This window comes from Prionailurus viverrinus, chromosome F1 (genome assembly GCF_022837055.1).
Source record: "Prionailurus viverrinus isolate Anna chromosome F1, UM_Priviv_1.0, whole genome shotgun sequence".
In the NCBI taxonomy this organism is placed as follows: Eukaryota; Metazoa; Chordata; class Mammalia; order Carnivora; family Felidae; genus Prionailurus; species Prionailurus viverrinus.
In genome coordinates this window covers 5,259,616-5,283,117 of record NC_062577.1, presented here as the reverse complement: position 1 = coordinate 5,283,117, position 23,502 = coordinate 5,259,616, and the positions used below count along the sequence as shown (strand labels likewise).

The 23,502-nt window shown below is 46.4% G+C and overlaps 1 protein-coding gene across 3 annotated transcripts; it reads right to left on the bottom strand.

The window, feature by feature from the left end:
- Positions 1–2,726: 2,726 nt before the first annotated feature.
- MAP1LC3C (microtubule associated protein 1 light chain 3 gamma) lies at positions 2,727–8,276 on the bottom strand. Of its 3 annotated transcripts, XR_007148179.1 has the most exons (5): positions 8,202–8,276; positions 8,045–8,100; positions 7,755–7,861; positions 5,323–5,654; positions 2,727–3,391 (listed from the first exon to the last, which is right to left on the bottom strand). XR_007148179.1 is itself a non-coding variant. In XM_047840657.1 (4 exons), exons 1-4 carry the CDS (start codon positions 8,257–8,259, stop codon positions 5,450–5,452), a joined length of 426 nt encoding a protein of 141 aa, XP_047696613.1. In that variant the 5' UTR covers positions 8,260–8,276; the 3' UTR covers positions 2,727–5,449. The 3 variants fall into 3 exon arrangements, 2 of the variants coding, with proteins under 2 accessions (XP_047696613.1, XP_047696614.1); XM_047840657.1 differs by having other exon boundaries at positions 2,727–5,654; XM_047840658.1 differs by lacking the exon at positions 5,323–5,654.
- Between the last annotated feature and the right edge of the window lie 15,226 nt (positions 8,277–23,502).

Sequence of the window (23,502 nt, the reverse complement as noted above, 5' to 3'; positions counted from 1 at the left end):
TGTGGCTGAGCTCTCTGAACTAGGTGCTGGAGGAGGACTAATATTCATGAAGCACGTATCTTCTGATAAAAGGCATCAAATAAAGGTAAAATGACATTTGGGACTTGTTTTATTTCTGCTACTACTAATTCTCTACTGTTATCCCTCTCTTGACTTCCTTTCCCACATGGTGGCCCATGGTCCTCACTCTCCAACCCTGCTCCCAGAATCCATCTGGGCCATTTGTGTCTTTATGATGGTTCTGGTTTCCATGGCAGCACCAGGATTTCGGAGGACCCTGCTTTCCTTCCTGATGTTTTGTAGCGTTAACGTCTGAGCAGTTCTTTCCTGTGGGCTGGTTAGCATTCACGTCAAGGAGACACATATAATGTTCTGTGTACTCTTCCCCAACATTTATGTCTGATTTCCTCTTTGTCTAGAGCTAGCCTTTTCAGAGTTAATGGGGAGTTACCCCATTAGTGACTTTAAAATTGGGGGGATTTAGCTTTATTGGCAGCAAAATGCTTGGCAATTTCTAAACCTAATGAAGTGGTGTTGGCGCCACCTGGTGGCACTTGTCGGCTCTGACATAAATGTCAATGGAGACCCTTGAGTTCTGAACTAGTGAGTTCATAGGGTAGAGGAAGCCGCTCCGGGTATGGTCTTGCTAGGGGGAGCCTTGCTGCCTTTGTGACTTCATCACTTGTGAGAAACGTTCATATGTGATTTAAAAACTTTGATACCAAAAGTGTGCTGATTTTTCGTCAATAACCTGCTCAGAAGGCCCACGTGTTCTGAAACACAAACGAGAGATTTTTCGGATGAGGGCACTGACGTCGATTAAATAATCCCCCAGACACACAGGGGCAGACTCTTCTTTTGAACCTAGGTTTGTCAGATGACAAAGTTCCGGCTCGTCCCAGGACACCAGAGTGTGTGTGCCAAATTGTGTGCTCACAAAGTTGAGATAGGAGGGTGTAGGTGGAGCACTTTCTGAAGAGGGGGGAGAAAGCCTCAGGGCTGTTACTACCCATAATGTCTGGGCCTGTGCTTCTCAAACTCTAAAGTGCCCGTGAATCACCTGGGGGATCTTGACAGATTGTAGGTTCTGACTCAATGGGTCTGGAGACAGCCCTGAACTTCCGCATTTTTAATAAACTCCTAGGTCAGGCTGACCTGCTTGTCTACAGACCACACTTCTGGTCTAGAGTGAACTTGAACTGTGGTTTTGAGCAGGGAGCAATTTCACCCCCCAGAGGACATTTGACAATGGCTGGAGATTTTTTGGTGTCACTACTGGGGTGAGGGGACAGTGCTACCGGCTTCGGTAAACAGAAGCTAGGGGTGCTGTTAGTCTCCTATGATACCACGGCAGCCTCCACAACAGAGAATTACTTACCCAAATTCCAGTTGTGCACAGGTTGAAAGCCCTGCCCTGGATTTAGTCTTGTGTGATGGGCCTGTGTGCTGTGAGCAGCTGAGGTCTCCTAACCCAAAGGGAGTTGGCTGGGAAATGGGTATGAACTGGTTTCTTTTGTTCCCGAAAGGAAACAGTTCACACTAGAAGTCCCCCATCCATATTTCAGAGGCAAATGAAGGGTGAGTGGGCCTGGAGGAGACTGGTGAATATGAACCATGATTAGGAGTACCTTTTGGCCAGTGGAGAACTCTATGTGTCTACATTCGGCGCCTCCAGTCAAAGACTTAGCAACACAAAATCAATGAATCCAGAGACTGGGAAATTTCCTTCTCATCTTATATAGGACCAAAACAACAACAATGAAAAGAAAGTTCTTAATGTGATTTATCCCCCAGGACATCTTGATGCTAAAATTATACTGTAAACCTGGACTAGGGGATCAGCAAACTTCCTCTGTGAAGGGTCAGACAGTAAACATTTTTGGCTTTGCAGGTTATACGGTCTATGTCACAAATACTCAACTCTGTCATTGTCGCACAGTAGCAGCCAGAGCCCATGGTAAAGAAATGGCATGGCTGCACTCCAGAAGTACTGTACTTACAAAAATAGCCCATGTCAGATGGCTGGAGGCAGTAGGCTACTGTTTGCTTATCTCTGGTCTAGGCAGTCAAGTGCATCAGATCAGCTGTAGATTCTGTGATAGCTGTGACATCAGCAGATGCATTTTTATCTGATCCTCTTTGGTTTTATGGAAGAGGATGGTTCCTGCACAGAAATAGGCACTAAAACCAAAATGGTTTCCTGGATGAGCTGATCATTGTAAAAACAAGCAATGGTACAATCCCATCATTCTAGTATCTCCCTCTGAAGTGGACAGCTCAGGTTCTCTAATCTATCACCAAGCATTGATTAGCCAAATGTGTTTAGCATTACCAAAAGCCATGCGGAATGCAAAAAAGGAAGGCCACAGCCCATTGTTCTTAAGCATTCTTTTGTTATTATCGTACTAAGACAAAACCGCATAACCACAGCGAATTCAAATACCCATGGACAGCTTATTAAAAGTGCTGGTAACACTTGGTTAAGCATTGAAACTGCATACTTTCTTTTGTTACCAAAATAAATTCCACTTCATTCAAATACTTAAATGTCAACAAAATGGAAACATAGTGCTAGAAGTAAACACAGGATGGGTATATACTTTTTATAATCGCGGAGTTAGGAGAAACTTTCTATTGAGAGCATGAACTCAGAATCCACAAGGAAAAGATCACAGAAGAATAAAAAGGAGTTATGTAAGACAGTCTGCCATAAACAAGACCAAAGGAACTGGGTAATTATTTTTAATACATATGGTATACAAATCACTCAACTTTGTGAGCTCGTAAAAATCAATAGACAAAGATGAATACTGTAACAGAAAAGTGGTCATAATTTACAGAGGTACACATTGCCATTTAATCTTATGCATCTGAGTAGATGCTAAGAAAATAAAGAAAAAAAATACGGACCAAAATCAATTGGACTTCATCATCTAGGGTGATGGTTCCTCGGATCACATGCCCTTCCACTTCTCCTTCTGAGGATGGCCATCCTGGAACCCACACTGGGAGAGGCACATGGAGCTCCTCTTGTCTCAGCTGGGCCTGGCCTTGAGTCATCCTAGCCCAGGAGTCAGACATGAGACCAAAGAAGCCTCTAGATGATCCCAGCTCCCAGCCGTTCAAGTCACTCCCAGCCCTCGGGTCTCCCAGCTGAGTCCCCCGACAGCAGGGAGCTGTTGCCACTGTGCACTTTCTGGTATCTTTACTCACAGACTCCATAAGTGCAAAAAAGCCGTGATGGTTTCATGCACTGAACTTGGGCTTGTTGGTTATACAGCAGGAAACTGGACACTGTCCACCACAAACGAGGCAGCCTGAGGTCGATGCAGGAGGGAAGCCATATCGGGAAGGGTCTTGGAGACAAAACAGAGCACAGCAGCTCACCCATCTACAATCCAGAGGGATGATAATCTTAGATGCTGGTTTCAAGAGCAGCCGCAGGGATGGGTAAGACTGGGAGCAAGAGCACCAGCCCCGGGCACGGCCAGTTATGTGGATGTCCAGGGCCAACCAGCTCTCAAAGTCAAAGTCAATCTTGGGAAATGGACTCATTTAGGAAGAATATTCACTGCTCAAGGTGAAGCAAAGGATACATCTGGAGAACAAATCTGGGAGGCGCTGTTTCACTCAGCAGATGGCAGAGAGGACTTGATGGATGGGTGTTAGAGGAAGTGAGTAGAGCAGGAGACCAGGCAAGCTGGGCATGGGAAGGACAGCCACGGGCAGGAGAGTGGGCTGGCTGGTGCCTGGGAGCAGTGAAATGCAGCCTGGAGCAGGACGATGGATCCACGGATCCACGGATCCAGGAGTGAGCAGAGGGGAAAGGCCATCTCAGTGCCACTGGGGGATGTTAGGGAGATCCCACCTTCACTGAGTCTCTCTCTGTCTCTCTCTGTCTCTGTCTCTGTCTCTCTCTCTCTCCAGTTAGAATGCTTCTCCTTTCCCACTTACCAACCTTAAAATAAAACCCTAACACCTTAGCAAAGTCGACCCCGTAGGACTGGCCCCTGCCTAGCTTCTCTCCCCTTCCCTGGCTGAAACCACGCTGGAACCCTTTCCGTTTGTAAAGCTCTCAAACCTTTGGACCTCACAGCCACCCTTCCCCCTGGCATGCTTAGCCTCCACCACTGGCTCCTTGTCATCATTCGGGTCCAAGTGAAAGTTCCTCCCTCCCAGAAGCTCTCTCTGACCCTCCTACATAAAGGATTAAATCTGCTAATTACCTTCTGTTTTGTTTTGTTTTCCTTTATTGTACTTATAAGCATCGAAACTCATCTTGAATACTGTCCTTCTTCCCTTCCTAGAATCAACTGTGACCCCTGAGGTCTGGGACCTTACCTGTCTTGGTCAGTGTTGTCTTTCCAGCACCTAGGATAGGACTTCCCTTTCAGTAAGTGCTCAATAAATGTATGTTGAATATAAATAAATAAAATTCCTTTCTAGACAAACTCTTATCCGTGCTTCAAAACCCAGCTCAAGTGGAACACCCTACAAAGCCTTCCCTGACGAATACCCTCCATGCACAGTTGGAGTGCTCATACTTGGTGCTGCAGCTGCTAACCCAAACACCCACTGTCACTCGTTCCATGAGTTCCGAGCTCTGCTACACTCCCCAGGTTGCAAGTCTCCCTGGTGGGCTAAGTTGATGAAAGTGGGCTCTGTGGCTCAAGCAGCCAGTCTGAACTCGCAGAGCAACCTCATCAGATGGAGGGCCTCGCAGAGGGCTAGGAGTGTGGCTTCTAAAGCCAGACTCTCTGGGCTCGAGTCCCAGCAGATCGTGTTGTGTGAATTTGGAAAATATGTTTTATCTCTCTGGGCCTCAGTTTCCTCATTGTGAAATGGTGATAATGATAATTAACCAGAGAGAGTTGTGATGAAACACTAAGACATGTGTTACCTGCTTACATAGCTGGCACAGAGCAAACACGTACGAGTTAAGTGACTTTATATTGAACAGTTGTATCTTTGGCATAAATCCATATGGTATAAACAGATAAAACAGAATCTGAGAGAAAAGAAGGTGGAGTGAAGGCTGTGAAAATACAATAATTGTCTCCGGAACGACATAGATAAGGACCCCTGCCCCCTGAAGAACGCGGGGGTTCCCCTGAGACCCGTCCTCAGGCCGAAGTTCCCAATGACCGAGCGCACACAGGACTCCTGCCCACACGGGGTGACACCAGACTCCCCAAGAGCCTGCCGGCCTCCACCACAGAAGACACTTAGATCCTTCTCCGGCTCATCGCACAAAACCATAAAGATCTACTTAGAAAGGACTTCCTATTTACATGATTCCCAAGAGCCAGCATGCCATCTTACATGGAGCACATGGGAGCCTCACAAAGGAGACAGGGGTGGCTAGGTGCCCCTGTGATGGCTGGTGCTGATCACTGCCTGCCGCACACACTGGGGCTGGTCCATGTCTCCGCAGGTTTGAGAACAGGTTCTAGACATGCTCTGCAGAGGACGGCAGGGTCTTCCCGGAGCCCAGGCAGCCGAACATCTCCTGGGAGGCGTAGGTCACGTACACGAAGCCGTCCTCATCCTGGTAGTCCCTGTAGACCTCTGCCATGGTCACACTCATGCTGACCAGGCTCTTATTGTTCACCAGCAAGTAAAAGGCTTCAGAAGCCCCCAGGACCAGGCGGCTCCTGGGCGGGGGGTTGGGGGGGGGACAGGAAAGGGAAACTTTAACTGGGCAGCGCATGGGCTCCTGACCCAAGGCCTGACTTACCTCTGTTTGTTCACTACAAACATGTCTACCCAAGGAGCCCACTTCCCCGCTCTAGGAATGGTCCTCAAACTTGACAATGACCCAGGAGTGCCTGCTGAAAATACAGATTCCTACACTCCACACTTAGAGATTCTAATTCAGTTTGCCTGGGAAGCATCCCAGAGGGTTGCAGGATCATGACACTCAGGAAGATAGAACTGCTCCCTACTCCTTTCCTGCAGCTTTAAAATACCATAAGTCCTCCCAGTTGGGCCAAAAGGGTGAGGCGATCCTATCGTTTACTAGGGGACATACCAACACCAAAATGCTAAGCAAATAAGCTCTTTGCTCTTAAACCAAAGGTCTGCACAGCCCCAGACACACAAAGGTGATTACAATATCTTCCAGCATCTCACTGTTAAACAGCCTTGGGATGACATTTTAGAAGGTTGCTGCCTCCAAGTGTGCCCTTCCCCCAAACCCACTTGCCCCTGGCCATCTCTCCCCCACCTCAAGGAAATGGAGAAACAGCAAAGTGCAATTGGACATGCTGTAGATGTCAAGGTCAGTCTGAAGCCTGGCTCACCCTGGAGTGGAGGACGATGTGATGATGTAGACACCCAGGTAAGGGCTCTGCACCCCCTGCAGCACATTTCCATGTGCTCTGCTTGCAGAGGCAGCCCAACCTGCCCACTCTGGCCTCAAAGCTTTGAACCTTCAGGTCCATGTGGCTTTGGGACACAGGTGGCTGGAAGCTGATTAATTTTACAACTAGATAATCCTTCCTAAAATAACCCCAGAGATTCTGGCTTTGACAACTGCATGGCTGTCTTTGGGTAAAAAAGAAGTGTTCTGCAGTGGGTATGGGTGGAGCTGGGAACAAGCACATTGTTCCCTTCAGCTCTGCAAGGAACTCTGCTCCTCGAGTCTACACCCCCATCTCCTGTCCTTGGCCATGCTCTCTTTCCATGGGGGTTGTGGCATTCCTTGGAGGAGGAGGCTGTGGACAAGGAATTTTGTCTATTCTTTCACTGCTGTAAAGACAGAGCCCAGAAAGAACCCAGAACATAACTGATGCTCCACACACATCCTGGAGCATCAAAAGTTGGGATGGAGAGTGGGTCAGGGCTGGTGGAAAGGAGATGACTCTTGTCTGGGACGGAGAAAAAGAATAGCTCTCGGAACTCAAAGGGTGGTTTCTGAGGGAGGTGGGGGAGGGGAGGTCACACGATGTTACATCAACATGTTGGGATATAATCCTAACTTTCATGCTCCCTTAGCCACCTCTGTTCACACTGGGCCAACGTAAGCTTCCCTGAGGAGAGGAAATCAGGACGCTCTTAAAGAACTCATCAAGACAAACAGAACCGAGAGCAACACACATTCATGATGAATTCTCCAAGCAACAAGCATCTAGGCAGCTTGCAAGGGCTGGCCTCACCGGACTTTTCAACCCTGTGAAGAATTACCGCCCGGGTGGTATTCACATTACTCCCAAGTCACTTTTATTGCATCCATGTGTCGGGTGACACTACGTAACCCTCTGAAACTTTAAAAATCGCTCCATTTTCTTCACTGTGCCTTAACCCAAGGAAGGGGCATGTGTGGGTACTCTTTCCCTGTTCTGCCACCCAGGGTCTAAGCAGTGCAGGGAGTATTTGCCTTTTGAAGAGGTCCCCAATCCCCTGGTGCGCACACCCTTTAAAGGTACTGTGTCTCCCCTGGGAAAATGCAGACTGGGCTTTAAACAGCACGTAGAGGAAAGGCACCTTCGGTCTAGTTTCAGAGCCAACACTACCTCTGAAACATTTTAGAAAAGTTACTCTCTTTAGATTTGTTATCTGTGGGGTTCCCCCGCCTGTTTAAATTGGATTAGTTCTCAAAGCATCTTTCCTGGGCACTACAGATGCTAAAAGGTGAGTCACAGAGAAAGTTTTTTCCCTCTCTTCCAGAATGCTCCCATCCTCAAAACCAAACCAACTAACAAAGCAAACAGAAAAAGCCCAGCACATGCCTCCACATGTACTTTGTCACCTACCGGATGATGCTGAGGAACTGGGTCATGGTCAGCTCTTGAGGGACCAGGAACTTTGTCTTGTCCAGCGGAGGCAGGAACTTTTCCCTGGGATAGCGCTCCACTATCACCTGTCAAGAGGGTCAACCCCTAAGAATGTGACAGAGCTCTCACTGCCTTAGAAACTTAGAACAGGGAGAGCCAGTGGGGATTTTTTTTTTTGTTGTTCTTCTTGTTATATTTGGGCTTTTGTTTTTGTTTTTGTTTCAAGACACAAGGCATACTCCTTTTCAAAAAGCACAATGGAGTCTTACCGGGATCTTGTTTGGGAACTTTGCCCGGATTCCAGCAACTTCCTCTTGTCTGGTTGCTGTGAATATTTTAAAGACAAAAGAATAAGTAAACAGCAAGAGAAGCCTGTATCCTGTTCCCTCTCTCTGGCAACCCAGACAGCGACTCTGAGAACTTTACCTAAACTCTTCCTCTGCTTGAAGGGTCTGAGGCTTTGGGTTTTCTGTGGAGTCTGCATTTTGCTCAACAGCTGTGTCTGTGTCTGACTTAAAAAAAAAAAAAAAAATCCCACAACCAGGACCTAATTCATTCCTTCAGCTGCTTCCAAACCACCCGCAGGAGTCTAAAGGAGGCCCTTATGTAGGGCTGTGTGACATCAGGCGTCTCCAACCCGCCTTCCCCACCCCCTCCCTGGGCAGGAGGAGGTCAGTCCTGAGGAAGGACCTGGAACAGCCACCTGCTTGCTGGTCCGAGAAGGCCACTTTGCTCATGATCAGTTCAAGATATTTCTTTGCTGGAGAAATTAGGGTTCACAGCAAAACCAGGGGCTGTGTAATCAAGCAGACTAGGTCTGCACTGAGGACTCTGGAGAGGTCAAAGAGCTGTGTGCTAAGGACATTCCTGTGCTTCCATAATGAGCTATCTTGAAGGTGGCCAGGATGGGGCCACCCAATGCTGAAGTAGGCTGCTTAATTCTCACAACAGACCTTGTCATTTTTCACAGAAAGAAACCTTTGATCAGAAAGGGAAAGGCATTTGCCCAAAGTCACACAGCTAGTAAGAGAGGCCGTTGAGGTTAAAACTCGGAGTTGGTACAAGGTAGGGCTACACTCTAGTATATGCTGACATTTTATCTTCTCTGCAGTAAAGGAGAGAAGGAAGCCCAGTGACCCCAGAGATCTCCCTTTAAGAGATAAGAAACAGGGGTGCCTGCGTGGCTCAGTCGGTTAAGAGTGGCTTTTGATGTCAGCTCAGGTCATGATCTCTGGCTCTGCATCAGGCTCTGTGCTGAACATGGAGCCTGCTTGGGATTCTGTTGGTCTGTCTGTCTCTCTCTCTCTCCCCCTCTGCACCTCTACCCTGCTCATCCTCTCTCTTTCTCCAAAAGAGAGAGAGAGAGAGAGATAGGAAACAAAGGCCCATGAAGGTTAACTGATTTGCCTGGGATCCAATGGCTGGTAAGAGGCGAGACACAGATCTAGGTCCCAGCATCCAGGGCTTGCCTCCAGACATGTACGCCCATCATCCGGGCAGACCTCTGGACTCTGAATGTACAGACGGTTTACATTCCCTGTACTTATTTCCTGGAAGAGTCACTCAACAGTGAAGAGTTTTTGAATGAACAGAGAGTGATAGGAAGGTGATGATACACCCTGTATGTTTACTTCGTGAATCAAAGAGTGGGAATCTCAGTGCTTTGCGTAATCATCAGGAATGGACATCGAGTGATGAAATGATGGCCTCACTGACCAGTGGCCTCATCCTCTCTCTTTCCCTCTGATGCCCTTTAGAAAGGGCGCAGGCCGTGCACGTCTGTAGTCAAGCAACTTTCAAATGCACAATCTCACTTAAACCTCAGCCGCCTTGTGGGTGGGAAGGGCAGGCAGGACGCGCACTTTGCATATCCACACCTGGCAAGGTACACCGAGGTGGAGTCCCCTCCAGACCGTCCAGTTCCAAGAGTGGTCCCCACACCCAGGACCAGCAAAGCTGGCTCTGGGCCTGGCCCTCTACCACCTCAATTTCGGAGTTAGATGAATCACTTCACTTTACTGATATGGCTTTCCTTGTTGAGAACTGGTTATTTTTACCTGATTAAAATGGTTTTTTTTCCCCCCATGCAGAGTGGAAGCGAGACTTGAATGAACTCATTTCTGTGCAGGTGCCTGCACAGGGCCCGGCACCAAATCCCCCCACACTGGGCCTCCCCAACCCCCCACAGGCTGGGAACGTGGACGTGCACAGAGGTTTGAAGGCCGAAGGAAATAGCTCTGGGTTGGGGCCAGGGGAAAATAAGTCCCAGCTGCAGTGTTTGGTTATTAGGGCTTTGAGATGTTTCCTAACTGAGCTGCATTTGGCTTTCTCAGCTGGCACCTGGGATTATTATTTCAGCCAGGCCTACCTCTCCGGATGGAATGGGAGTGAAGGGGGTAGTGGAATAAGGGAATTGGGAAGAAAACAAAATGTGGCAATATTCCTAGAGTGTATTGTCATTCAGGAAGAGAGTGGGCTAGATCATTTTTCTTTTGTGGAAAAGCGTCTTTTTTTGAGGGGAGCAGTGTGTCCGTGGGGGCTGTGTAGCCCCATCATGCTCCTGGGGCTGAGGGGCAGGACTCAGTCGGCCAGAAGGTGACCAAAGCCACATAATGTCGATGCTACAAGGACTGTGGGGGAAGGAGATAGGAATAACACGTGGTAAATGGCTGAAGCAAGAGTGCAGGCTTGATCTGGAGTCCTGGCTATTGATGTTTTAATAAACAAAATCCAGCTTTATTCTTCTCAGAGCTCTACCTGTCTCGCAGACAAGGCATATGAAAGATGAGATGGCTGAGGTCGTTCTGATTCACCCACCCCACTCTCCTCTGATCTGGGGCCTGGACAGAGCTCCTGGGAGGAGAGAGAGCAGGTGAGATGAGATGTAGGGCGCTTGCAGTGGGATTAGGAAGACTTATTTCTCCCCACCGCCTTAAAATAGCAACCAATCTTCCCATGACTCTACCAGACATGTAACTGTCATGGAAAGGACAGCTTTGAAAAGAGACTTGGGTCCCAATTACTTCTTTGAGCCTCATGTTATTCATTAGTGACACGAATATGCTTTTTTGCTCATCTCGTGGGTTTGTGTGATGATGAAATGTGGGGGACTCTGGGGTGTCCATGTATATGTGGCATGGCACAGTGGGGCTCAGGAACACAAGTTCTTTCACTACCCAAGTCCCATAGCCTGTAGTCTAGTCCGCTCTGCTCATGCTTCCGGAACCTTCCGCAAGAGTTGTCGGAGCTCACTCTTTCCACTGAGCTCACTGCCTGTCCCCTTCTTCAGCTGCGGTCTGGAGTCTGTCCCAACATCAGTGTGTACTCTTGGGAGGTCAGCAGTAACACATACAAACCCCTCTTTTTAATCCTCGTTTCATTTGGTCTTTGATCTGTCAGCATCTTCTCCTTCTGAAAAGTCTCATCCTTTGGATTCCAGGATCCCACTTCGCCCTTTTGTCCCCACTTCTGAAGCTGCAAGTTCTCCTTAAGTCTCCTAAGGAGAGGAGTGTACTCTCCATTGGTCTGGATTAAATTCACATTTATCTATGTGAATAAAAGCATTCACAAAACATCTCTGCATTTCTCGACCTGTGGCTGTCTGCGGATTGCATCGAATGCCTGGAAGCCTGTGGAAGTGCAGCGTCCCCCTGGGATCAGCGTGCTTCCAAACCCCCACTATGGGGGGGGGGGTGCTGCCCTAAGCCCCTGCTATGTACAAAGTTTAGAGCCACCAGGCTCTTGATCTTGCCACCACCCCACTCCTCACCTTGCTTCATATGCTTTCCTGGGATGATTTTAACTATTCCTGAGGAGTGAGGTGATTCCGTTTCTCCAGTGTGATTAAAACCAGGCCTGTCCCTGGGCAAATCTAGATGTTTGGGGCTTACAGAGGGACTAAGACAGATCCACTTTGCTTTCCCATCCTATCCTAGTGTGGCCACTCTTATTCATCCTTCCTGGGGACAAGCATTTATTCCTAGGAAACAGGTGTGGAAAGTTACCGCCATATGGAAGTGATTTGCGTGTACATCTCCGAGAAGTGGCCGCTGCAGGTTGGAGGGCTTGAGTAGAAGGAAGTCTCTATCACTGTGTCCATTTCAGACAGGACAGGTTCTGGAGGTGGCCGCAGAAGGCCACCTGACTCCTCCAGGGAAACTTGCCTGGACTTTGTGGCTTCACAGAGGCACCAGGGGAGCCAGACGGGAGATGAGCGGCAAAGGGGACCTCTCTGCTGCAGAGATGCCCGAAACTTCCCACCCTAGATAAGACTCACTCCAGGTGGGAAGGCGATGTTCACATCCACAAGGTAGAAAGCTGAAATTCCAATTCACTTCATTCCATCTTGTTTTCTTCATCAAGTGCCCTTTAAGATGCTGCTTACCAGCAAGACTTGTTTATCTGATCAACATCGATGAAAATACTTTGAGTCAGATCGTCAAAGAAATAGAAGTTTCTGGTGCCCAGTCCCAAATTAGCCACTGAACGATGAAGTCACTTGAGCTCAGAATTTGCTTAGTTAGCCCATGAAATCATTTCAGTGCTGGTACTTTGCTATCATGTCCCAAGGACAAAAGTAATACACAATAGCTATTCAACGACTGAGGGTAAGACCCTGTCTGTCTGTGCAGCCCCAGCACCTAGCACAGAGCTGGACATACAGTTCATGCTCTATAAAGTTAAATGGATTTATCTGCATGCAAATGTCTAACACAGAGAAGTGCCCACATGGTGGTGTTGCCTGAAGCCCTGCATGCAGGAAAGACAAACTCCTATCCAGACTATGTGTTGGTTACATTCAGATCATTTGCAGCATCTTCTAGCAGTAAAATGAGGCTGATGGCATCTGTCGCCATTGGGTAACTGGTTGACTTCCTTGAGGACTTCATGCTCTCAGGGTTCTGGCATCAGTCTCCATTGGGTGATTCGACATGTGGCAACAGTGCAGTGGTAGCTAGATCTGGTGAGTTGGGATTCATGCTGCCGGGCCCGTGCCTAGCCTCCATCCCGTGGAATTGCCACCATGGGTATTCCTTCACGCAGTCATTGTTCCAATGCTGGGAAAAGTGGGTATTAGTGCCCGAAACCAACTGGATGACTGGCCACATCATTCTGTGTCCTCAGTTGTTTAATGCCTTCTTGGTGGTAGATCTCTGTTGGCATTCATGTGTGTTATAAAGACCTCCACACTTCACACCTATGCCCATAGGTGTGTCTTCATACCTCTTTCTTAGATGTCCCTGTCCCCATTCTTCAGATGTTCTTCTCATAGCTCCTGACCAATCAGCCAGGACCTCTGCCGCTGCCCAGGAATCTGTATTTACCCCAAGTGAATGACTGGGTGCATTGCCCAAAGCTCTGCCTGGGGGCAGGGCTGCCTCTCACCGCTGACTCCAGGGCATAGGAATGGGGCTGGTGCGTCCTGCACCTTGCACATATACTGAGCCTACACACCTGTGAATTCAGGGCAGCCTTTTCCTTCCTCTGTCAATGGATTGTAAACGACCCTCCTCAACAACAACCAGAGTGAAGGAAGGAAGCACATGGGCACAACAGTGGCAAATCACACAGGGGTCTGGGCTACCCACAAATGCAGTGTTCTGTGCCTTTGGCTCTGTGTATCTAATCCTACCCCTTCAGCTTCCTGATGGACTGTTGCTGGGTCTGACAAAATCTATCTCATAGTGGCCAGGTCTTAATGTCCATGATCAGCTAATGTTAAATGATGAATCATTCTCTGTTGCAGGTGACATGGCTATGCTTTGGAGCCCTAGGGGTCTAAACTGTGACTCTTTTATTGGGACTGACCATAAACCCAACACAGCATCCTTTTTCATCACAGATACCATGAGGTCTACATGGTCATATGGTCCAAGAGACATGGCTACTTGCTACAGAGTTCTTTCTTGCTGTGGCCACACTCAAAGCTGGCAACATGTCTTCTAGTATATTCTCAAGTGCAGAATATGCTGTCTTTGGAACCCAGAAAAGGCAATCAAGCATTGCATTTCCTTCTTTGTAGTGGGAGGTGTGCTATACAATAATTTGTTCTTGACTATTGAAAGGATGTCCCAACATACCCAGACCACAGACTCCCTAAAAGCTTGATAGCTTAGGCAGGCCCCTGAGTCACTGAAAGATTTATATCCCACCTCTGGAAAGTATAAATGTGCCTCAAAAAGGCTTCCAATGTACTTGCTACTCCGTGCTCATTTGAATGGATCAACATCATATCATTGATATGTTGGACGGATGCCATATTACTTGGGATGTCTGGAGAATCTATTTCCCTCCAGACTATCATATGACAGAGGGTAGGTGAACTAAAATAGCCTTGCATTATCTGCTCCAAGTAAATGCAAAATGTTTTTAGTTCTTTTCGATAGGGATGGAAAAGAATGCACTTGCAAGATCGTGGGCCATATACCACGTATCTGAGGCTATGTTAGTATCTTACATCTGGCAGAGCAGCTACAGTGGGGCTTCTATTTTGGTTGAGCTTCCAAGAGCCAACCTAAAACATCATGGAAGTGGCATCATCTTCTATGTTCCTTGCCGGGATATCAAATCCTTGCAACAGGGAAATGCTCTCACGTCAGTAACCTCTCCCTTATCTAACTTTATGTTTCATGTCTGCCCACCACATGGACCTCTCATCCAGCACATTTAGAATCAAGACCTCTATGTTCTCTCCTGGCTCCAGGGGTATTTTTTGTTAAGTCCTACATCTCCTCTGAGAGGAAGATACACCCCACCTCTCCTACTGGCCATTTTATGCTAATGACCAGGTTTAGGTCACAATTTACCCAGCTGCTTATGTCAAACTAAACCTATTTATTAGCATAATGGCCAGTGGGAAAGGTGTGGTAGTTGCTAATCAGGGACGCATGTTCCCCTGTAAGGTGACTGTCTCTGCATGATCTTCAGGGGAGGGAGAAAAACTAGCTTTTACCTGGAAAGAGCAGACCAGATCTTTCAAGGGCACATAGGGGCTCAAGAGTTTCAAATTAATTGAACCACGTGTATGTACCTCAAATCTCAGGCTCCAACCAGGACACTGACCTCAGAATAGCAGACATGCCTACACTGAGAATTCATCCTTCTCTGCAGTTCTATTCCTCTTGTGATCATGCTGTGGCCCTGAAACTCAGTTCCTCTGTCCTCCAGCTGAAAGAGACGGAAATCTCTTTCAAGGAGGCCCTCTGGATTTTATACTTTGCCTTTAATTGATAACTAATCAATTTTAGTCTTTCTCTTACTTTCTGGACAGCATCATAGCCCCCAGCAATAGTTACGGGGCCCCATCATCCCTATAATTATCCTTTGTTTTTTAGTTCTCGAATGCCTGATACACTATGTCTCTAGCACACGCCCCTTCCACTGATTACCACCCCACCTCCTGAACACCCCTGCAGCTGGGGAGTAAGTGCTCCAGCCCTGGCCAGGGGACTTGGTCAGTGTCACTCAGCATGCTCCCCAGGCTTTATTCAGGTTTGCCACTGTTACCTTCACTCATGGAATCATATCATGCATGTCCTTAGGCTGGGGGTGGAAGCTAACATTACCTATACATGACAGGCTAATCCATTTTCTCACTTAATCCTTCTGAAAAGAGATAAAAAGACACCTGAAGGTCAGAAAGTTTAAGTAATTTGCTCGAGAATCCCTCAGCTGGTGAGATTTGAGCCTATGACTATATGCCACCAAAACCCATTATGATATAATGTTTTTCATTCTAGAATTTTACAAGTTAGCTTAAAATAGAGCCATTGCTATCAGGGAAAACACTTCCTGAAACGTTTCCCTAGCAGCTCCAAGCTTAGGTCTTCACATGCACAGAACCTCTATCCCTTCAGCAAGGGATCCCCAAATTTTATTATTATTATTATTTCTTTTTTTTAATTTTTTTAATGTTTATTTTTGAGACAGAGAGAGAGAGACAGAGACAGAGCATGAGCGGGGGAGGGGTAGAGAGAGAGGGAGACACAGAATCCGAAGCAGGCTCCAGGCTCCCAGCTGTCAGCACAGAACCTGACACGGGGCTCGAACTCACGGACCGTGAGATCATGACCTGAGCTCAACCGACTGAGCCACCCAGGAGCCCCATCATTATTGTTATTATTATTATTGAGGTATAATCGACATATAACATTGTATTAGTCTCAGGAGGACAACGTAACAATTTGGGATTTGTATATATCGCGAAATGATCACCGGAGTAAGTCTAGTTACCACCCATCGCCTCGTAGACTTAAATTATTTTTTACTTGTGACTCATCACTTTCAAGATCTACTCTTTTGGCAACTTTCGAATATATAGTAATGTTAACTATAGTCACTATGTTCTATATCACAGCCTCAGGACTTACTTATTTTATAACCGGAGGTTTGTACCTTCAGACTCCCTTTACGCTTTTCACCCACTCCTCAACTCCCACGTCCGCAACACCAACCTGTTCTCTTGTAGCTATGAGTTTGGTTTTTTTGTTTGTCTTTTTTTTTTTTTTTTTTTTTTTGAGAGTCCACCTATAAGTGAAATCACACAATATTTGTCTCCCTTGGACTTATACCACTTAGCATAGTGCTCTCTAGGTAAGGAGCCTCCGAGTTTGGATTAAGGACAGATAGTGTGCTAGAGCTCTCTCCACAAGACAGACAGTCCGGGTGTCCACCACTGCCCACGCTGTGCAGCCACATGAAGACCGAGCTGCTCACACAGCGGCCCAGCAGGCTGTTTGCAGACGCTGTGGTGCCAGAGGGAAGAGCTGTGGCCCCACCTGACGGGCTCCCAGGCCCTGTCGGTGGTTCCTCCTCCCTGGCTCAACCTACAGGTGCCAATGTTCCACCTGGGCGGGGAGAAGATTCTCTGGTGCAGGCATTCCAGGGCTTGCCAATTCCTTAGCCACAGGAGAGTAGAAAGAGAAAGGAAGTCTAACATGGAAGAGGAGAGAGCCCTGCAACGGGAGGGGAAGGACTGCAGGAAGGAGCGGGAGCTTGTGTTTGTAAGAGCCAGAGGCATTTCTTGTTTTTGGCACCTGTTGCACTCAGGGTTGACCTGTCCAACTGGGCAGCAGTCCTGGTGTCTGGGAGAAGCCCCACTTCGGGCATCTTCGGAAGCTGGGGGAGCTTGTACATGGCCTTCCAGGAAGGTCTGAAGCCCTGAGGCCCCAGAGTTCACTCAGCCTGAACCCATCACACAGAGTCACCTGAGTCAGCTGAATCCTAGCACCCTGATTCTGGAAGCTTCCTTCTTGTCACTGAGCTTCAGATTCTATCTTTAGAATGGAGACAATTATTGTGGCTTCACGATATAATATATTCATGTTTTTCACTCCAAAAATATTTATTGGATACCTACCACATGATAGGCACCCATCCCTGGTCCTAGGGATGTGCCAGGAAAGTAAAAACAAACAAGGTCTCTTAGTGCAGGCCACGTACAGCTTAGTGGGGAGGCACGTGATGACAGAACACACAACTGTGGTGCATGCAGTGAAGGGGGGTCATTGTGCTCGGGGAGGATCTGTGAGGGGGTTTGGGTTAGTGGATGCAGAGGCAGGTGGGGAAAGGCTTCCTGAAGAAGCCATATTTGAGCACACATTTCCAGAATGGATAGGCACGAACCAGGCAAAGTGAGGCAGTGGCAGAGATGGGGGTGGGGACTAGGGAAGTGTTTGAGGCAGAGGGAAGAGGGTGACTAACAACAGGGTATGGCGTGGTGGGAGAAGTGCTGGCTTCAGTATTGAAAGCCAGGAGGGAAGGGGTGCGGAATGGAGCTGCAGAGCCTTGGAGCCCATGGGCCCTGCAGCGTGATTTTTATCACAAAGGCAACATGAAAGGGCCCAAGCAGAGCATAATGGATTACATCTTCAATCTGAAAAAACGGTTCAGATAGGAATGTGGAGAATGGCCTGGAAGCAGAGCTCTTGTAGTGATTTAAGGGAGCAAAGAGGGAAGGTTGGTTCCAAGTGGTCACGGTGCAGATTTACAAACTGGGCACTTTGGGAATGTTATTTGGGAAGGAAAATGGAGGAAACTTGGTAACTGATTATACATTACAAGTTGATGCATTACGGTTCCTAGACGTATGGCTGAAGTAACCAGATGGCTTGTATTGTCATCAACTGAAATGGAAGACCTGTCTCAGGGCCAGGTTGACTTTGGGCTTTGGGGCATGTTGAGATTGGGGTGCCTCTGAGATGTCCAACAGGAGCTGGAAAGGGGAGTGTTGCTATGTGGGCAGAGTTCTAGATGCGTGAGTTAATGCTGAAGAATGTTTAAGCTAAATGTGCAGCTGAAATGGCTGGGGAGGAAACAGAGAGGGCCCAAAGAGGACCCTGGGACCAAACCTGGAGCAATTCTAGGGACCAAAGATGCATAGAGGGGGGTGAGCCTTCCAGAGAGACAGAGGTGAGCCAGTGAGGGACGGGTGAAGCCAGGCTGGTGTGATGAGAGTGAGGTGTGCTCTCCAGGGGAGTCCTGCACTCCAGGAGAGGGACATGCCCTTGGATGCTGCTTAGGTGAAGAATGACCAATGGGAAAGTACTTCTCGCTTTGGCCACATGCGCGATTGGAGTCCGTCGTGGAGTGACTTTTTTGAAGATTGAATGGAATAGGCCTGGGTTCCTATTCCTCCTCCTCCTCCCTCCTCCTCCTCCTCTTCCTTCTTCAAGTTTATTTATTTATTTTGAGAGAGAAAGAGAACGTGTGATCAGGGGAGGGGCAGAGGCGGGGGGAGAGAATCCTAAGCTGGTTCCACACTGTCAGCACAGAGCCCTACTCAGGGCTCCATCTCATGAATGGTGACATTGTGACCTGAGCTGAGATCAAGAGTTGGACACTTAACCAACTGAGTCACCCAGGTGTCCCTAGACCTAGCTTTTAAAACCCAATATATCACCTTGAAGATATCTTCAATAGCCCCATAATACTATTATTTACTTCATACTTTTTAAAAGTGACTAAATTTTTAAAAACATAGATGCATGTATTTTGAAACAAAAGCTTATATCATTGATGGAACCAATATAATTCACTATAAACGGTATATTTTTAACAAGGCAATGCTAGACACATTAGTTATGATAGCCTTACCCCAGGAGACAAGGATCTGTGTGACCTGACCCCTAAGTCTCTTCTGTTCCATGTACCCTTCCTTACAATGACAAGGTGGCCACGATGGAGGGAATGAAAGACAGCCCTGGAATGGAGAGAAGAGGGGAGACAGCAGAGGTTGCAGAGAAGGGTTTTCCTTTCAATTGTTGACAACATCTAACGTCATTTGGCGTTAGATCTGTCTGGTCTACTAGGAGCCTCCCAGATTCTCTGACAGGAAGGAGTTGAATATAAGGAAGAATTGAGTGATTTAGAAATATTCTCATCCTTGAAATATATACTATTTACTCAGCCTTGACCATCCCTGTGGCCATCCCTGCATATGCCTTGCCACCTGTGACACAGTGAGTGCCCCCGGAATTTTAAAAGCCCTGAATAAGACTTCTCAGGCCTCGACTCAAGTGCAAACCTCAGCCAGGACCCTTCGTCGCCTGATCCCAGTGTTTCCAACACCAGGACTCATGCTTCCCAGCAAACCCTCTGGTCCAGCTCCTCTCTACCCCTATGGCACCCACTTCGATTTTTTTCCCCAGGTTTTGGATTTTCATCCCCGTATTTTGAATGCTTGCAGTAGATTTCCTTCCAATCTTGCACAAACCTTGTTCAAGGGAATATTTTTTTTTTCTCCTAAAACATTTCCCGTAATTACGATGTTGCCAAGGACATTTATATTTAACTTTGAATGTGTTCATGGCTCAGTAAGTGTGAATGGCTTTGGTTTATTCTCAACCAACCATTAGTGAAAACTATGGGAGATACAAAGATGTATTCAGTACAATATCTTCCCTCATTGGGAAGGTAAGAGTGGACCATTTCTTCTTTGCTTGTGTTCTCAAATGTGCACCAACTGGGCTGTTTGTGTCCAAATCTCAGGAACACTGTTTAAGCCAAGAACATGGCTGGAAATGTATTCTTACACGTTCCTCTAGTGGGTGGAGAGCATGAAGGAATGATTCAGGTCACGGAACAGGGTGAACTCAGACTTCTTTATTTTATCTTTCTAAAGCCCTAGCATCGGTTTCTATATTTTTTTTATCATGTAAAATTACCAAAACAATCCCCTTTGAAGTGATAGCTAAGACTAGAAATTTGAATTATCTTGAAACTTGATGGTGGCATTCACTTATTACTGAAATATGTGAACGTTAAACCGTCCTTACACGTGCTCACACCCAGTCAAGTGTGGCCACACTGGGGACATTGAGCTCTTTGTCACCCTCTGCTGTTCCTCACGTTGTCCACATTATGTTACCTCAAGTCAGTCTGTGAGTCAATTCTTCAAATTTAGCAACTGACAAATCTCCACAGTGACCACATTTCCTGACTGGCTTTAACACAATCTTAAAACTGTGGTTTTAACAGCATTGACACAAATGTTCAATTTTTAGTTACTGAAAATGAAATTGTGAATAGTAACTAAAGTAGTTAGCACACCTAAAACTGCTGAAAAAAATTGGTGAAAATGCTGAGCAGAAATCAGTATGAAATTGTACATTCCCAGGACATTTTCCAACCTAAAATTTGGCACTCAATGTGGTGATATTAATTCTAGACATTTGGAATTTTTAAGATGTTATTTCTATTTCTGTCCAGAACACAATTTTAATATTATTTTGCCTATTTCTCAAATGGTATTTAAAAAAAAATTCTAGAAACACCAAGCTTAAAGTAAAAGAAAATAATTACATAATAATAATAATATAGTCAAATGAAAACTCAAAATATATTACTAAATAAAATATTTAAGTACACTTTATTTATTTTTAATTACATTTAGCTTAAATGAGTTAAATTTAAATTTTTATTCAAAAGCATCCAAAGGAAATCAGAATTTAAAATTAAATGGAATTTAAATTTCAATTCAGTTACAAAGTTAAAGTCAAAATTATCAGTAAAGGGGTGCCTGAGTGGCTCAGTCAGTTGTCAGACTTCGGCTCAGGTTGTGGTCTCATGGCTCATGAGTTTGACCCCTGCATGGGGCTCTGTGCTGACAGCTCAGAGTCTGGAGCCTGCTTCGGATTCTGTCTCCATCTCTCTCTGCCCCTCCCCTGCTCGTGCTCTGCCTTTCTCTCTCAAAAATAAAGAAACATTAAAAAAATTGTCAGTAAAAAATTAGAAGTTGCCTAAACTCTCTCACTAGTTATAAAATGTTGAAATTTGATTTGAACAGGAAGCATGTGAAATAGTCGAGCCCGGTCAGCTTACTCAAAGATTTTAACGAATCGGTAAAAGCATTCAAAGAAGCAGAAAGGAAAGGATTATAATAATAAATCAGTGAGTCCTAACTCAAATTTGAAAAACAATCGCTATACACATAAAATTGTGACATCAACCCAAACGTTAAGAGATTCAGCCTGAAACACACAACCTGCCCAAATATTGGCAAAGCAGAAATTAACATAAATAAAATAAACTGAGAAGTTTCCATCTGGAATACTGAGCTTAGAAAATATAACAAAAATTCAGGAAGAAACACCTGTCATTACCTGTAACCAAGACTGACAACAGGTGAATACGTTTTGGTAAAAGGACACGTTTGGTAAACTGGCCCTGGTGATCTTCCTGTGCAGCCTCATTACCTGGGGTTACGATTGTAGGTGTTTCAGTATCTCCTTTGGACAATTTGCCTCCTGGCTGCTCACTTCATACAGATACTTGTAATGAGTGTAATGTTTTAGGGGTTAAAATCTCTTTCCTACACATTATCTCAGTTGATCTGCACAGAATTTTCATGAGGTGTTTTCTAATCCTGTTTTACAATTGGGCAAGCATCTCACAGAAGATGAGCAATTTCTCTAAAAGCGCCCAATTGACAGTCATGTTAGGAACACCCGCTGCTTACATTTCAGCCCTAATCAAATGTGTTTTTGTTAGCATCTGTGATTCAGCGATTCATCATTTTATCCCGTCCAGGAACTGCCATCCGGTGGGAGCTGGGACTTTCCTGGTTCTCCTCTTGCTATCACGGCATTTGGCAGTTTTGATTAAATGCTAATTAATAGTAGCAAATATTTATGGAGCAGCTTCTCTGTGCCTGTCTTAGGGCTACGTGCTCCTGATGATCACCACATTCTAGCCTCAACAATCACCTGTTCACTGATGGAGCCCAAATCTGTCCACAGCTGGGGGCCTTGCCCGTTTCCATCTGGTTGCGAACACCTGCTTGAAAATGGAATAGTTGGAGCGCCTGGGTGGCTCAGTCAGTCAAGTGTCTGACTTTGGCTCAGGTCATGATCTCACAGCTTGAGGGTTCGAGCCCCTGCGTCGGGCTCTGTGCTGACAGCTCGGAGCCTGGCACCTGCTTCAGATTCTGTGTCTCCCTCTCTCTCTGCCCCTCCCCTGCTTACATGCACATGCTCTCTCTCTCTCAAAAATAAACAATAAAAGAAAAAAAAAAGAAATTGAGATAGTTACACACCTTGAGAGATCCAGTATTAGAATATTTCATACTTGTCTCTCCCCCATATGCCATAATCGAGCCCGCGGCTCGAAGGAGAGCAGAGGTGACACCTTTTCATCCCCTTCAGTTTTTAGTTTCGCCTTTTTCACATACTAGGTGCTCTGTGTTTATTGGCTTCAGTGTACATTTTATCACTAGGGTGCCTGAATCAAGCCAAGAAGAAAGAAAAGGAAATTGGTAACTTTGGCCACTAGATGTCACAGCACATTTAATGGTTAGCTGAACATTCCCAGCCTGATACTCCAAATCTTCCTTAGATTTTAGCGCGAGAGCAAATCTTGTGTTACCGTTGCCTCTAATCTCAACCATTTAAAACCAAGTATTGGGCAGGGTTGGTACTGGCATCACCTTTTAATCACTCATTTATATGGGAGGAGAGGATGTGTGGGGATAATGCATGAATAATTTGAATTGACTTTGGAATGTAACATGTAACATCTTGTCAGCTTTTTGGTCTTTGTTACTGTACCTGGTTAATATGAATTTGTGCTTCTGAGTGCAATAAAATAGCCCCCATACTAATCCGAGATTAAGCAACATTCTTGTATTGTATTCAGCAGTATTCTAATGATGCCACCCTCGGAGTTAAGCCCTCCAGTGGTCTCCCATTGCCTCTCGAAGGATCAGGATGTTGCAGGCTGCCTAGCCCCTGCTGAGCTCCTCCACCTCCTCTCTTCTTGCTGCTCTAACCTTGTCTGCCAGGTCCGTTTGGACTCCTCCTTCTGTTACCCAGGCAGTCTCTGTGTTCCTTCAGGTCTCAGTCAAGAGCCACTGCTCGATGGAAGATTTTCAGGACCTCCAACGGCATTAGTTTCTTATTGCTGCTGTAACAAGTTACCCCAAATGGCCATAAATTAGTGGCTTAAAGCAACACACATCTATGCTCATAGATTCTGGAGGTCAGCAGTCCCAAGTGGGTCCGACTGGGCTAAGATCAAGAGGGACTGCATTCCTTTTGGAGGCTCTAGGAGAGAGTCCATTTACCTGTTTTCTTAACTTTTCCAGCTGCTAGAAGCTGCCTGCATTTCTTGGCTTATGTCCTGCCAAGGACCTGGCCCTCTTTGAGGCCAACGGCCCCATCACTCACACCTGTGACCTCTGCTTTCAAGGTCACATCTTCCCTGACTGTTGGGACTCTTCCCCACTTAAGAC

Coding starts and splice junctions, on each gene's coding strand:
- MAP1LC3C (XM_047840657.1), bottom strand. CDS start 8,259: ATGCAGACTCCACAGAAAACCCAAAGCCTCAGACCCTTCAAGCAGAGG. Junction 7,862..8,044: donor AGTTCCCAAACAAGATCCCG/GTAAGACTCCAT, acceptor CCCTCTTGACAG/GTGATAGTGGAGCGCTATCC. Junction 5,655..7,754: donor CAGTTCCTCAGCATCATCCG/GTAGGTGACAAA, acceptor CCCCCCGCCCAG/GAGCCGCCTGGTCCTGGGGG.